At 41.7% G+C, this 16389-nt stretch overlaps 1 protein-coding gene across 1 annotated transcript in view; it reads left to right on the top strand.

The window, feature by feature from the left end:
- Positions 1–15346: 15346 nt before the first annotated feature.
- Skida1 (SKI/DACH domain containing 1) overlaps positions 15347–16389 on the top strand; it is a 3542-nt gene continuing 2499 nt past the window's right edge. The window contains 2 exon segments of the mRNA XM_004644761.2: positions 15347–16362; positions 16365–16386. Of these exon segments, the coding sequence (XP_004644818.1) occupies positions 15996–16362; positions 16365–16386 (389 nt within the window). The 5' untranslated portion in view covers positions 15347–15995.

Raw genomic sequence — 16389 nt, 5'->3', positions numbered from 1 at the left:
CCTCCTCCTCCACCTCCTCCTCCTCCTCCACCTCCTCCTCCTCGGCGCCTTCCCTCCCCGCCTCCGCCCGGCGTTAGCGTTGGCGCCCGGCGCGGGCACACATAATCCAGGAGGCCTCCGCACAGGCGCAATGGGGGGCTCCCGCGGTGCCCGAGGCGGCGAGGGAGGGGACAGGGCTGCGCTTCCTCCTCAGAGCGTCACTTGGCGTGCGCGCCCGCCCTGCGGCCAGCGTGAGGAAGGCAGCCCAGAGAGGCGAGGCCTGCGTGCGCGCCGCCGCGCCCAGCCCTCGGCCCCGACCCAGCCTTCCCGGCCCCTTCACCTCCCCCGCGCTGCTGGCCTCCGCCGCTGCCGCCGCTGAGGTGTGCGGGGGGGAGCCCTCGGCACACTGAGGCCGGGAGCGAGTCCGCGGGGGCGCGCACGCGAGGGCAGGGACGTTGGGCCGCCCTCTGCAGCGCGAGGGCGCGGGCTGCGCGGGCTGCGCGTGCGCGTCGGGAGTGACCCGGGAGGGAGCCCCGCGGAGGAAGGGGAGGCGCCTGCCAAGGGCCTACGGGGGCATTCGTCGGCGAGGCGGGAGGGGACTCCCCGGGAGTATCTCCCGGCCCTGGGAACCTACCTGACAGCCTTGTTTTCCCAAAGTGGCGGGTAGGTGACTGTGGTTGGAAGCATGCACCCGCTTCCCTGAAGGGTGTAATGAAGCATGGCTTCCTGCAGTTGGCCACGCTAACTTCACAACGCTGCCGCAGCCACTCCACCCATTAAATTCACATTCTGGATTCCACCCAAGTTCACCCATTGGAAGTGTTGCCAGAGCTGCCGCCCACTTATGTACCACGTTGGCCCCGCAGACAAATGAAAGTGCATCCAGGAAGGTCAAAAGCTGGTGTTACGGAGCCCCAAAACCATTCTGAGCTTGCTGTGCAGGAGTAAAGTGGATATCAGGAATTAGCAATATAATGGGATCTGGAAAATGTAGTTCTAGGACAATATAGGTTCTGGTCTGTCACCAACGGATAATTGAGACCATAAGGCCGTTCTGAATGAAGAGTTCTGATTTCAGGAGTTTTCTCTTTTCTATTTTTACTTTTGGAAATGTGAAGTCCTCTAAGTGGCAGAGATAGGTGCTCCCCCCTCACAAACAAAATGCATTAGGCCTATCTGAATAATTAGCTGGATACTAAGCAGTTTTTAAGAATAGAAACTCCACTGTTGCCCTTTCCCTTATGGATCCTTGTAAATCACGTATTGATTTTAAGCAAAAAGTGTCTAATCATAAAAGTTTAGCATGAAATGGGAATTATGGATTGATTGTTGACATGACAAGCATAGTTACGGGCGAATTCATGGTTTTTAGTTAATAACTTGCAGGTACAAAATGGTTTATCAGGAATTAGCCATATAATGAGATCTGGAAAATGCACTTATATCACGCTAAACGACAGAGAGATCCAAGTTCCCTCAATTACCAGGAAATAATACAATGGTTTAAGCTTTAAAAACATTGCAAATATTCTTCCAAAGAAGAAAAGGCTAACATAGCTTTTTCTTATTTCAAATTAACTGGTAGGCCGATACCACAGTGTAAGCGTAGATTAGCAAATATATTCAAATGTCTTTAAAGCTAAATAAGATAGAAATGGACATTACCAAAGCTTACTGATATGAAGAAAATGTCCACCAAAGACACAAATGGAAAAGACATACAGAAATGCCAATTCTCTGTTACCTACATAAATGCACTTAGAAAAGGTGACTGAGGGATTAGATGCTATGGCAACAATTAATAAATTTGGGGAATTATAGTAATGTTCTTAAAATGCCCTTCAAACAAATGTACAATTTTTGTACATCCTAACTACACAGTATTCAGTATTTTATCTTGCCCTTATACAAAGGATACCAGTTCAATATCTAACTCCTGCCTCAACTCCTAATGTAATTTTGAGTTAAAATCAATGTGAAACTTCTCTTTCCAAAGACAACTGTCAAACCTTAATGTATTAAGTTATTTAAAAAACATTCATTTTGTGTTTAATGGAGCTTGTGATGGAATTAATTTGTACATAAAGGACAAGTGCCTTGCCTTATCCTGTAACATGTAACTTTTTAAAAATATATGTAAAACCCATACTCTTTCCAAAGCAAAACAAAGTCATTTGTAATAGATTTTTGAAATTCAAATAATAAAAAAGAAATTTTAATATCAAAAATACAGCAATTAATAACATGCTTATAAATAATTGTATCTGAAGCAGAAATTTTAGTAAAATTTTAAATAACTGTATAAATGTTAACAAAATATAATTCCAAGTATTTAAAGCTGATTTTTAACATGATGCATTGAGTTATGAAAATAATGAGGAAAAAAATAGGTGTAATAGGTCATTTTCATTTTAACTCAGGTACCAGATATTGAACTTTTCCTTATACATCAAGTAGTGTACTTCTTTAAAATATTAAGTGAAAAGGAAGAATAGCAGACAGTATAAAACAGTTCAAATATACAATGAATTATTTATTCATTCAGTAAATATTTATTGAACATTTACTGTGTGCCATAGACTGTTTTGGATATAGAGACTTCAACAATGAGAAAGTTGCACTTGTCCTTTATTAGATGTAAATATAGTCATATAACATGTATGACACTTCACTGAATATGCTAATTCTCACATCTCAGAATAGGTAAAACATAATTAACTTGCCCAAATTGTTAAAGTTCAACTAAATTTTTAAATACCGATATAAAATAACAAATTATTGAGATTTATAGAATCACTCCATAGAAAATAACTTAATATTAGTGTTATCATTTAAATCTAATTCCATATTCCCTAAATATCCAAGTATATCTAGTACCTGTCAAAAGAAAAGCCTATTGTCTGTAATATCCTTTATACAAAACCACTAACAATACTGGCTCATCTATTTCTCTAAACTAATCATCTAAGGCAAACCACAAAAAAACTCAAGTGAGGTATTTTATGATATAACCTCTAACCCTACCATAATGAAAAAATGTATTCGCACTCTGTGGGTAATATATCTTCTTATAATTTTCTTCAGTCCCTAACCAAGGTATCAATTTTTTGAATTTGCTTTTCCATAATCATTTACATAAGTAGATGCTGTGAAAGAGATATTTAAAACTGCATTTGGTTTTTGTTAACATTACTTGTATTGCCTTTTTAAATTTTTATACTCCTATTTGTTCATATTACATTTAGTCTATGAGACTCATTTTTAAAGTATATTTCTATAATGAGGAATAGAAACTGAAATCTATTTCTTTAAGCCTAAAACTGTAATACACTTTCCCCAGCTCAAACTCCTAACTTCCACAGTCCATATTGATCTTGAAACTAAGTTTTATAAAACAAACAATTAGAATTCATATATTATTAAACCTCATCAGAAACTATAATTTTGTTTCTAAATGAATTACTTGGAGAGTTCAAAAAGCCTATTCCTTATGATTTGTAGACTTTTAGATAAATCCTCTTCGACATACTTTTGATTCTCAAGTTTTTACCTCTTATGCAAAAAGCATGTTATGAGCCATGTGTATTTATGATAGTTTGATTTAAATACTAAAGTAGTTCTGCAACTAGCTTGTTATTTACCTCATAGGTGCAACCCACAGATGGTGCTTTTATGTCTCATGTATTGAAATTTTCATTAAAGGGTATTCAATTATAGTTTTAGTTGAAATTCTGTTAATGGCTTTTGCAAGATTTCACTTAAGCATGATTAGGGATAAGGTTAGATTTTTCTTAAATACTTACAATAGCACATAGCAAGTGTACTGCACATAGTAGGCCCACAATGTTTATTTAATTGTACAATATTGGTATTTACAAGCTAATTGCAGTCTGAGCTTTATTCTTTATTCTTTAGAATAAAGCAAGATTTTATTTTGTATGCACAATTTAAGTAAAATTTCCAAGTGATAAGTGACAGAAATTTTAAGATAAATTAGTTTCTTTAAAGATTTTTACTAGTTGAAATCAATATTAGTGAAGTTTTTTTACCAGATAATTTTGAATTAGAATTGTCTACATTTATACAGTCGTAAAATGTTAACCACCTTTCATATAAAAGTCATCATTGCATTACTAAACAGAATCTCAAATCATAATTAATATTGCTAGATAGATTTAATTTTTGTAAAGTTTAGTTAGGTAATGTTCAAAGTTAAATCCTTCATAATCTAAATTAAAAATCTTTAATAATCAAGGTCTAATATTTACTTTAATAGGGTTTGACTTAGTTAATCTTGTATTTGGCTTCAGAGCTATTCCTTTTGCTATAAAATTGATCTTAATTGGCTGTCTTTACATGGGGGGGGGTTAAAAACCTTGTAATTACCAGTAGAAAAATAGTTATCTCAAAAATGCCTTTAGATCTTCTAGATGTTACACAAATCTCAAACATTTCAGAGTTGGGCTTTTTTTTCTGTGATGCAACAATACTTAAATGTGCTACTCTGACTTTTCAGGATATCATGAATATAATGGAGAGTAGAACTGTAAAAACCCTTGTTCCATTTTGTTACTGATGCTAAAGTTTGCATCTCTGTTATAACTAAAGTCTGATTTAAGTGATATATTTAGGTGTCTGTTTATAGGATACAATAAGATTAAATGAAAAAGATTCTAGACAGGGAAAGAGGAAAATCAGTTTTTAAAATGGAAGAGAACTATGAAAGAAATGAAACATACCTAGGACTGCAAAAAAAGAAAACAAAGGAAAAATTAAACTGAATTGCCAAATATTATTCGTACTAAAGAAGGTCACTTTTTAAGATTTAAATGTTTTCCTCTCTGAAAGGGAAGGGGCCATTGCTTATCAAATCCAGAAAAAAGCCCAAGAATATGTTAATTAAGTGCATTGTGTCCCAGAAAGAATGAATTTGACAAATTCATTTTTATTCCTTCAATTAATAAACTGTCTACTACATCTTAGATTTTTAAAAACTCTATAATGTAGACATTTACCTCATGCAATTGTACAGTAACAGTGCCAAAGACGAACATAATCCCATAGGGTGAATCTTAGCATTCCTGGCAAATTAAACAGGAAAGCCTGAAATCACTTTTTGTCACTCTTTACTGTGGTGATTGCAGGACAGAAAGTAGGTAGTTTTTAGACGGTAGCACTTTAGCCTAATTAAAAAAGCAATGATGGTTGGTGCACACAGATGTGGAAAATACAACATAACACTAAAGAAAGGTATTATAAAGACTGACCAGGAATGCTATTCGTCCCACTCCTTCCCCACCCCCATGCAGGCCTTTTTTTCCACCCATTTGTTGTTTTTCTCACAAGTATATTGTGACTTGTAACTATTTTTTTTATCTTTAAATGAAAAACACCTGAAACAGTAAAATGTATTTTTTAAAAAATGACCTATCAACCACATGTACGTAAGAAATAAACTTATAAAACTACTCTGAATATTGAAAGGCTTATAAATAAAAAGATGTAAATTGAATACAAAGAGTGGGGAGCTTAGGGGGAGGATGAGTGTAGAACGGAATCAGCTGACTGAAAATACTTAATTTTCAGCCCCAATTTTTTTTCCTGTCCAAATCCTATCATAGTTACACCTCAAATAACTTCGTAAATAAGAATTTCTCCTTGTACCTCGAAATAACTGGATAATTTCCGAGTGGAATTGCAAGTTCTGAAACCCCGCAAAATAGTGTTAAAATGCGAACAACTCCTATAGCACTTTAAATGCAAAATCACAACCATCACTACCTTTGACTCTTAATAGGTCTTTCCAAGCAGATACTATTTATGAACATATCATCTGTTAACTTATTTCTTGTAATTCAAAACTCTTGTCAAATGTTTTCCTGATGATGTGTAAATATAATATTCCACCATAGATCAATTCTAATTGGTTTTTTTAACCCACCTTGGGAAGCAGAACAGATAATATACAGACTAGTCATGAGTATTTTAGAAGAAATTTCCGCAAACTCTATTGTAATTCAGAGTCGAAATTACTCTCTGGCCCTAGTGAGGTTTGGGCCACACGATTGAATTTCTTCAGCTCTTTATGTAGCACGATGATTTCGGTCTTGTCTGCAAGACTGCTGATCACTTGTTGGAAATCTTTTTTTTTTTTTTTTTAAACTGTGACGTTCGCCAGAAATATTTTTCCCACATGCCTCACAAAGAAAAATAAGCGATAGTTTTGCAGGTTGGGTTGCAAATATTTGTTTCCAAAACGTGAAAGACCCCTTAACATGTTTTTTCATTTTGAAATTCAGATTATTTTGAAAATGCATTTCACCATAAGAAAGAACCCATTTTTGTGAGGACTAGCTCAACCCTTCCTTCTAAAATCAGATTTCTTCTTTCAACAAAGAGCTGAGTAATAACAAACAGGAACAACGAAACGTGCTTTTCCGAATTCCTTTGAATCCTGATTCTTATTTTCGAATCCTTACGTTTAAAACTGTTTCAAATATTACATGATCAGCTGTAACTCTCCAGATCCGGAAAAAATTATCTGCATTTTCGCTGACCTACTTATCACTTTATGAACATTATGCCGCTTTCCCTTTTCTTCGAATATAAGAGTTGCGCTCTCACCCAGCTCCCTTCCCATTTAGCAGCACACCGCAAAGCCTCTTTCCTACGAGGTCTTTCCAAGCGAACCCGTCGCTACCCGACTGCACCCTAAAACTTGCTGGCCCGGGCCCGACGGGAGCTTTAGGCAGGCACCAGCGTGGGCCGGCTGGGCAGCAGGGACCCCCTCCCTCGAGAAGGACACGCCAACCGCGCCACCGCGCGAGGGCCGAACAATGGAGGTGGCCGGGCCGGGCTGGGCGCTGCGTCCCGCTTCCTCCGGCTGCACGTCCCGGGCCCTCTCCGACCGCGCGTTCGCGCTCGCCGCCCAGCGCCTTCCTCCCGCTGTTTCCCTCCTTCTCCGCCCGCAACTCCAGACTCCCTTCGGTGGCTCCTGCTTTCTCGGCGGCGGCCACCTTAACACTATTTTCTCGAAACCAAATAATTTTTTTTTTTTTTTTTTTTTTTTTTTTACAATTCCTCCCTGGATTTTTCAGACGAGTACCATTTCCATAAGAACGTTAATTTAATAATTCCTTTCCAGGAAGGGGATCCCAACTCTAGAAGGAAATAATCCTACACAACTTGGAACCCTAAACCCATCCATCACATTAAAAATAAAAAATTGGAAAAGCACATCGTGGTGTCTAACATCTGCCCAACTACCCCTTTTCATTTTCTCCCGAGCAGACTGTTATGGAAACGCGAGGCTGCGCCGCGCGGCGGTGCTTTTCCTTCCCGCCTACCCGGACGGGCAGAGGAGGCAGCCGATCGCCGGCCGGGGGGGCGGGCGCGGCCCGACCGCGGGGCCGCGGTGTTAAATAGCCGGGCCCGGAGGGGCGGCGGGCCCGCGCGTGACGATACTTTCTGAGAAAGGCTGGGGCCGCCGCGGAGTTTCCCCGGCCGGCTCCTCTCCCCCGCCGCCCTACTCCCACCCCCTGGAGAGAAAGAAAGTTGGGAGGGAGGCGGAGAGAACAGCCATGCCTATTTCCTCCCGCGACTCAGCGGCCGGGGCTGGGGCCGCGCGGGCAGGGAGAGGGCGCGGGACGGCGCGGACCAATGACAGGCAACAGGTCCTGGCCTCGGCGGGGCCCCGCGGTGGGGCGTCCCCCGCTCCCCGCCGGCCCGTGCTCCTCGCCCCGCCCCGCCCGGCCCGGCTGCGGCCTCCTCCGCCAGCGCCGCAGCCTGGGTGGGGGTAGGGTGGGGGTTCCCCGCTGGAGAATCCTCCCCGGGGCTCGCGGCGGAGGGGGGAAGGGGAGGGGAAAAGGAGGCGGGGACTCAGGGAATGGAGGATTAGGAAGGACTCGAGCTCGGCACGAGCGCGGCTCGCGCGAGGCATCCTGGGTAAAAAGTGGCCGCGCGGCACCGAGAGAGCGCGGAGAGGAGCTGGGGTCAGAGGTCAGGACCCTGGAGCCCTGCTCGCAGAGCCCCCTTAGTGAACGCAGCAAGCGGGAGAAACCTTTTTGTTTTCCACCACGCCGGCCTTCCTCCCCTACGGGCCCTACTGCTTCTCCCCCGGGCTGCTGGACTGGAGGGGCTCCCCTCGCAGATCTCTAACCCCACCCCCTCCACCACCACCGCCCAGCCCAACTCTCCCTTCCCCGCAACTCTCCCAGCCCCCCACCTTGGCTTGCAATAACGCAGTAAATTTGCTTTAACAACAAGTGGGGGTGGTTGCATTTACTCCTCCCTCTCCGATTCTCCTCCCCCTTCTCTCGCTGCGGCTCTTGACACTACTACAAACCAGGACTATAAACATAAACATGTGTCACTGTAACAGGGCAGGTAATATACGCATTTCGTGGTGGGGTGGGGATGGACCAGGCTTGGTCGCCGCTTGGGGGGCAATAAAAAAAAATCGTGTTTCACGAGCTCTATGACATTAGGGATCCCCAACACACACACACACACACACACACACACACACACACATCCATTTATATAATGCCGAGGGCACTCGGTCACTTAGCCGCACAGACCCACAAAGACTCACTTGCCGATAACCTGGACCCCAAAGCAAATGTATTTAAATACAGGTTCCTCTCCTTTCCCTGCCATCGATGCCATTTCTTCCATTACCGTAGCAAACGTCAATGGAATTCCCTTTCCTTTTAAAATACTCTTTCCCAGACAGCAAGAGAGGTCTTTTTCTACCCAAGTCGTGCACCGCTCTGTTCCCACAGGCAGCACCCACATTTAGCGCGCAGAGACCCCTTCAAATGGCAAGAAAGGCTGTTGGACTGGCCGAGCTCGAAATCTACGGTTTCTTGAGCTTTGCATGCATGCATTTAGCAACTTCGGCTGCAAGTTGCTGCGGCTGGCGCCGTGGACCCATCGCAGCAGTCTTTATTATTATTTAGTCTATATTTACACTCTCTTAACTTTTCTCCCCTTCCCCGCTCCACGAGCCTAGCAACCACTAAGGTAGAGTAAAGCGAATCCCCTCGGAAGCTTTTTGGGCTTGAAACGGAGAAAGACGCAGGAAATGTTCACATGGGGAAGTGGTTTCCTTTGTTCTTTCATTGTTGCTCTAGGAACTGGTGGATACAAGGACAAACACTTACCTTCTCTTCTTTTTGCTCCAGAAAGCAGTCGCTCCCATCAGACTTAAAATACACAGTCCACCTAGAAAGTAACTACGACCGTGAGGAGAGTTTGTATTCCATTCTTTTTCGCTCTCTGCCCTCTTTTAGCGTAGGATTAAGTTGCCGAGCACGTTGCTGCAAGCTGTAGCCCCCCGCCCTAGTGAATCGGTCACGTTTAGGACCCTCTAAATCCATCCTAATTCTGCCAGTAGAATCGAGTGTATTGGTGCTCTAAACTTTCAAAAGGAAAGGGGCCTGCAACTCTCCAGAATACTCACAAATACCAGAAAATTTTTACCATTGACTTTTCCACCACATTACTGAAGAGTATTTGCCAGGAAATATTAAGTATATTTTCGAGGAAAGCCTTTTTTTTCACAATTCCTACTTAGTAATGCGCTACTTGGAGTAAACATAGGTTTGTAAAACCATTTAACAGAATGCATTTTCCATATCGTTTCTTGTGCCATGTGTTTTTTTAAACACAAAACACTACCACAACTGAAAGAAATACAAGTTTGAATTAAAATGTTGCAGAAAGGATGAAAAAGAGGCGTTTACTTGGCCTCAAAAGAGAAAAAGTAATCTTTTCAAAGTTAAAAGACTTAATTTTTACTCTATGGTTCCAACATTAAAACACACACACACACACACACACACACACACACACCCCTAATTTTCTGGCCAGTAGTTAGTGTTTAGTGCCTAGCCTGATGGGCATTACTGCCCAAACCTTGTTTAAATGTGATTATAATGTGATTTGCTGAGGTCATGAATATGAAATGATACTTGCATAGTCATAAATTCAAAGTTGTGATTTTTTTTTTTTTTTATCTCCCGCTTTTTTTCTGTGTTCCCAATAGCCTCAGAAAGGAAGACAGTGATTGGTTCCAGGGCTCCTAGAAGGATTTGGGCTGAAGCCAGGGGAACAGAACTAGAGGATTCCCTTTCCAGGGACTATCAGGCCACTTCTATCTTACCTTGGCTTTTGGGTGCTGGGATTTCAGGGTGGCTTCAGCCACCCATAGGTAGGCCTCAACACAGTGTCATTGATCAGCCTGCACAAGTTTGGCCTCTGTGGAAAAAATCAACAACCCAGGCAACCCAAAGAAATAGTGGTTCTGGAGATTTGTGTACTCTTTAATATAGAAAGATTGAATTCTACTTCCTCTGATTTTTTCCCCCTACATTCAGATCAATTGTTCAAGTCCCTTGTGTATCAGGAAAATACTGCAACAAAACAAGATAATTGGGGGGAAAGGCGGTTGCAGTAGGAAAAGTGGCTTTTCTTTGATAGCATTTAATTGGAATTAAAAAGATTCTGGAGCTGTAAACATTCTTTATTTATTCAGCACCCATAAGGAGGCATTGTTTTATCATCATAATTATGGTGTCCTTTAAACTGGCTGATAGCGGGAAAGATAAGTGACTGTGTCTGTATAAAGATGTAGAGCAGGTCTCTCACCCTTCTTTTCCTGCCTCTCCCCAACCCCCATTCCTTCCTTGGTCACTAGGGTCCCCCACAGCCCTTAAGATGAGAAAAGCAGGAAGATTGTGGCCTAACCATTTCTTACATCATGAGAGTGATTTGTACCACACTCTAATTTGATGCAATCTATAACCTCCTTGTCTTCTACGTTTGTAACTGCTTTTTAGCTTGCAAAAGATGTTTTCGAAGAGTTGCCTATTGCTCACCTGTATAAAATCTCATCCACTACGGTTTCCCTTTACCTTTGTCTAATTTAGAAAGCACACTCTTAGGGCTTCTTCAGAACAAAGCCTCACAAAAACCCCTTTACCTCCAAGGATTTGCAAATTTATAAAGGCTGCATTGAATTCAAGATGGGTCAGGGGGCAAAAAAAGGGTAGAAGGTCATTGCATTTTGATTATGGGTCAGTAGACAACATGGCATATACTCTGTGTCCCAATCTTCTGTTAAAGACAGGATTTTTAAATGCCTTAGAACAGAAGGATGGGCCCTTTGGGAGACTTGCCCTGTTATGTTTGAATGGGACAAAAAGAAAAAAAATTAAGAAAAATATTCTAAGTCATGATTTCAGTTGTTTCTCATTTTAACCATTCTTTTTTTCTCTAGTCTCATTTTTCCCTCCCCCAAATTGGGGAAGGTGTGATATCAGATAAGTTCAACTAAGAAACTGTTGGAGGTTTTATTGTCCTCCATCCTCAATTAATTCAGCCACATGAGACTACACTATACTTTCTCAGACTTTATGTTGTAAATATTATAGTTAATTTTAATCAATAGTATAAGGGACTTCTTTTATGCTTCAAACCACTCTCATATTGTTGAGGCCTTTGTGATGTTCCTTACTCTCTTCTGTGTGAATTCACTTTGAAAAAAATGTGCCCAGCTATCACTAAAACAACTGTATATGGTAAAGTTAGGTGGTTGGGGCTGTTGGTGGGGATTTGATCCTTATTTAAATTATGTATGTAGAGCTTGGAAGGAAAAGGATTATTTTAATGCTCTTCAATACTTTAATTATATGACAGTTGTAGTATAGAAATGCAAAAGTACTCTCAGGTTTTCCTTCAGATTTTCAAAAGAACTTTCCCCATTAGTAAACTACTCCTGCAAATTGCTATTGCATTTCCAAGCTAACCATTTAAAAGACTGTAAATGCCGTGTGCATTACTTCGCTCCAGAGGAAAGAGGTCAGACTGAATTGCTATGGTATTTAAACATAACATACAGTGAAAATAAATCAAAATAGAACATCTGAAGGTAAATTTAGCACATTCATATGGGATAAGTAAAGACAAACATGTTCAGATCTTCATAGCCCATCACTTTAAAAACTAGAAAGTGCTGATTTTTTTTTACAATAAATGTAGAAGTGGACATTTAAGAATATATTTCAATTTTTATTTGCTACAGATTTACCTTCAGCAAGCAGCTTTGTTTTCAAAGCTAAGATGCTTTTTACAATAACTCATAGATTATGCATTTCTCACTGAGTAAATGATTACATTTAATTAACAAACTCAATGCATACCATATATGTGACTAAATTCACAGTAATTCTCTGAATTCAGAGATGGCTATATACATAAATGTTAATCTGGCACTGCCATCCACATGTGAGAAACATAGAAGCTGATATATCATTTCTTAAAAAAGAATTTGAATACAGTCCATCATCTGAATTGGGTTCATCTTTGATTGTAGAGGCAGCTGACATGGTCAACAAATTTATCAAAGAACCCCCTGGCTTTTGAAGAATAGTACTTTATGCATCTGGATCTGTACGTCCAGGCAAAGTAAGTAAATTATTGCATAACTTTAAGCATAATTGATAACAGACACCTTTAATTTTTCATCCCCATTCTTTTGGCCAGCTTTCGCATTAATAATCTAAGCCATAAATGTTGGTAGCTATTGATCGAAATCCCCGGTGTGCATGCAAATCCATCTTAAAGTCCCCTGCCTTTCATGTGTGAACGCTCAGGGGCCTCTGCTAGATCTTTTTATCGGGATCGACCCCCAATGTGCCTGGAGAAGACCCCGGATATGCAACGTGTGCTGATGGCCACAAGAAAGCTGCCTGTCACATTCTGTGAGTGTGTATGTGTGCGTGTGCTAAGGCTCCAGCACGGGTGCTGATGCATGCACGCGCACACTCACACACATACACATAGTGATGGAGAAGTTAAAGGAACAAAAGAATGTATTAGACAAGAAGATGTGTAATAGGAGTATTAAAAATGTATAAGAATAAAGGTGTTGGGTACACATACAGAGACACTGCATAAATAGTAATATATAGACACATTTCCTAATATCTCTTGGCTGTTATTTTTCTTTAATTGACCCAAAAGGTCAGATTATACTTTTATTCTATTTTGTTTTTAGTATGTAATATCCTATAGTTTTAGAACCATCTATAGTATTTTAAAGACGAGCAAAAAGAAGAAAAATTTGAAATGGTCACTAAATCACGTTGCTATGTGCTGAAGGAATAGGAATGTGGGGCGTGTGTGTGCGCGCGCACACGCGCGCACGTGTATAAATCTAAACAGGAATCAAGAACAACTAAAACTACCCCCCAAAAAAAAAAAAAAAAAAAAAACAGGAGGCTCTAGCCAATCTTTTGTAATGTCTTCTCAAAGACTGTTTTTGAGTTTGCTATTTCTTGGCTGTTTGACTCTCCAATCTAAATCTTAAAGCTGGAGGAGGGGAATGGGCGGGGGTGGGGTGGGAGGAGAGGGCTGGCAGTATATAAGTACATCAGGAGGAATTTTAAAACGGCATTATTGTTACTGGCAATAGAAAGGCTCCGGTCATTCTACTTTTAAAAACAAACACCAGCATCTGCTTTTCCTGGAAACTTTGCTTTCTGCTTAAACCTTGTGCATTTTGCCTCCTGTGAAAGTGAAAGAGAAAAGCGCCGTGATAGATCCAGATGCAAAAGAAAGCCAACTCGGTGGATGGTATTAGCTGTGAGGAGGCATTGTTCATCGCTGCCTCTCAGTTACGTTTAAAGCCTGAAATATCACGAGATCCATTCTATGATCCTTCTCTCATTCAAGGGACAAAAATGTAATTTGCTGTAGCTCTGATTTCTTGGATGGAAATGCTTGCCTTAGATTTCAAAGGCCAGAACTAGACATCGAGGTTTGTACACACATTGATTAAGTTGAAGAGCGGCGATTACATCTGCGCTGAGTGCAACAGTAGTCCAGGGCTGACTTTTCAAATCCCAACCTCCTGGGTTACAGACTCTCTTAAATAGACTTCCTTAATTTCCGGATGTACTTCTTGAAATTCCCAATTCTCTTCAAAATTCTGGGGAAATTACAAGGGAGATGAGGGTGGGTGGGGAACTATAGCCAAGAGATTTCATCTTGTCAAGCAATACTTTTGTGTGTCTGATTTGGGGGGGGGTGAGGGGAGGGGCTGGGGGAATACCTACTAGCCAGATCAAAACTGGAGAAAGTAGAACTTTTGAACTTGAAGAAATTATTGTACACTTTTTTTTCTTTGAAGGCTCACAAATACCCATTTATTCTTTAACCACACAGATGTGTCTATTTTTGGAGGAAGAAGAAAACATAAATGCTTGGGTTGCATTTATGCTGTAGTTGCAAACACGGAACAGTTAGATTTTGCCGAATTCTGCAAAGCAACCAACCAAGCGCCTTGGGACCCTGGTAATACAAGTAGGAAGACTCTTGCTCTCCTTTGGCAGCATTTTGGATATCCTTGAAAACGACAGCAAACTATGCCTCAATTTGACGAAGAAGAGGTTAAACCATACTGATATTCATCCAAAGTGATTTTGTGAAAGCAGATGCTTGGTTTTCATGGGGGGAAAAAGAGAGCTGTGGTTCACCTAAACTACCAAGACCACTAAAATAGTCTGCATTATACATCAGCATTTCTTTTCATCATTACTACTATGTAAAACCTCTGGAAGCACCTTGGGCATTTTACGTTTTCTTTTCTTTGCTGCACAAGGAAGGAATCTGCTCCCTGGAATTCTGATCTGTCGTGAACAGAACCCTGGCATAGGCTGTTCAGGGGACTCTCCGACAATCCCGCCTCCAAACAGCACGGTTAATCGTGAAAAGTGTACACATTTCTGGCTTATCTATGCTTTGTTATGGGTCTGACGCGAAACTACCTCCTCCCCACCCCACCCCCCAGCAGAAGACCGAAATCCAGTAGAATTGTTAGTGTTCAGAGCTGGAGCCTTGAGCTGGTTCCTTGGTTAAACACGTAACTTTGTTTCTGGTTGTGAAAAAGGCATTGGGGGGGGGGGGAATCGAGAGAAATTCCAAACGTAAGTCTGTACTGGGGTGGTTCATGGCGCGGGTTAACTTTGGAGCTGCGGTCTCCTTCCCTACTTCCATAAGGGAAATACCAGTCTATTCTGCACATTTTCGCTTAAGCTCCATTTTCCAAAGGAAAGGGGGGGTGGGGTCTTTCTATCTGAGCTTGATAATGTTTGTAAAATGCTTTTCTATGAAACGATAATAGCTGTTATCAGTAAAATGCAAATAATGCAAAAATAGGCAATATGTCTTTAAAGGGGAATATACGGTGGCTTTTTTTTTTTGCTTTTTTTTTTTTTTTTTTTTTTTTTTTTTTTTTTAGCGTGCACACACTGCTTCTCCTGAAGTCTGTGAGTCAGGCTGTTTCTGAGCTCCGATAGTTTAATGGAAAGATTTATATACTGACTGTATTATTTACTTTGGGAGGGGAGGTGGCAGTATAAGGGTATGCTAATTAGTGGGAGATTTTGGGGGGAAGGGGTGGAATATCAATTTTTATTGCATCACCTGTCAGGAGTGTCCAATCAGCGTTGGCTTTAGGGGAATTAATTGATGAAGGTGTCTCCGGACGAGCTCGCTTCACTCTGTCATTTTATTTGTAGCTAAAGCAGCGGCGGGAATAGCAGCTGCATTTCTTTTCTCTTTCTGCCTTCACATTCCATTATCACAGTGCTCCAATGGAGAAAGAAGAAATAGAGGGGCCCAGGTACTGATCTGCAGCGAGGACTCAGACCAACACACACACTGGCAGATCAGAAACCGGATGGTTTTTTCCCTCTTTTTGAAAAAAACGAAAACCAAAAAAAAAGCAAGAATCAAGTCAGTGTAATTTCATGGGGTTTTTCCTCCCCCCCTTCCATAATTTCGCCTAGAGTTTGGCACTCCCTTCGCCGGGAATAACAGTCTTTGTTATTTTATTAGCAGGATGCCTTGAGACACACGCAGCATCTGGCGGAGGATTAACATACATCCATGTGTATGTATGCGTCACGTATATATTTCCTGCAAATGGTGGGGATCCTTTAGTGCCCGAGATGGGAGACCTGAAGTCAGGTTTTGAAGAGGTGGATGGCGTGAGGCTCGGCTACCTCATCATTAAAGGCAAGCAAATGTTTGCCCTTTCCCAAGTCTTCACAGATCTGCTGAAAAACATCCCGAGGACGACCGTGCACAAGCGCATGGATCATCTGAAAGTGAAAAAGCACCACTGCGATCTGGAGGAGTTGCGAAAACTCAAGGCCATCAACAGCATCGCCTTCCACGCCGCCAAATGCACGCTCATCTCCCGGGAAGACGTGGAAGCGCTCTACACCTCCTGCAAGACCGAGCGCGTGCTCAAGACCAAGCGCAGGAGGCTCGGCCGGGCCCTGGCCACTACCCAGGCGCCTCTGTCGCCGCCGCCGCCGCCGCCGCCAGCGCGCTGACGTC

The sequence above is a fragment of the Octodon degus genome, unplaced genomic scaffold (genome assembly GCF_000260255.1).
Source record: "Octodon degus isolate 3935 unplaced genomic scaffold, OctDeg1.0 scaffold00208, whole genome shotgun sequence".
NCBI classification, from domain to species: Eukaryota; Metazoa; Chordata; class Mammalia; order Rodentia; family Octodontidae; genus Octodon; species Octodon degus.
This window is presented reverse-complemented; position numbering and strand designations above follow the sequence as displayed.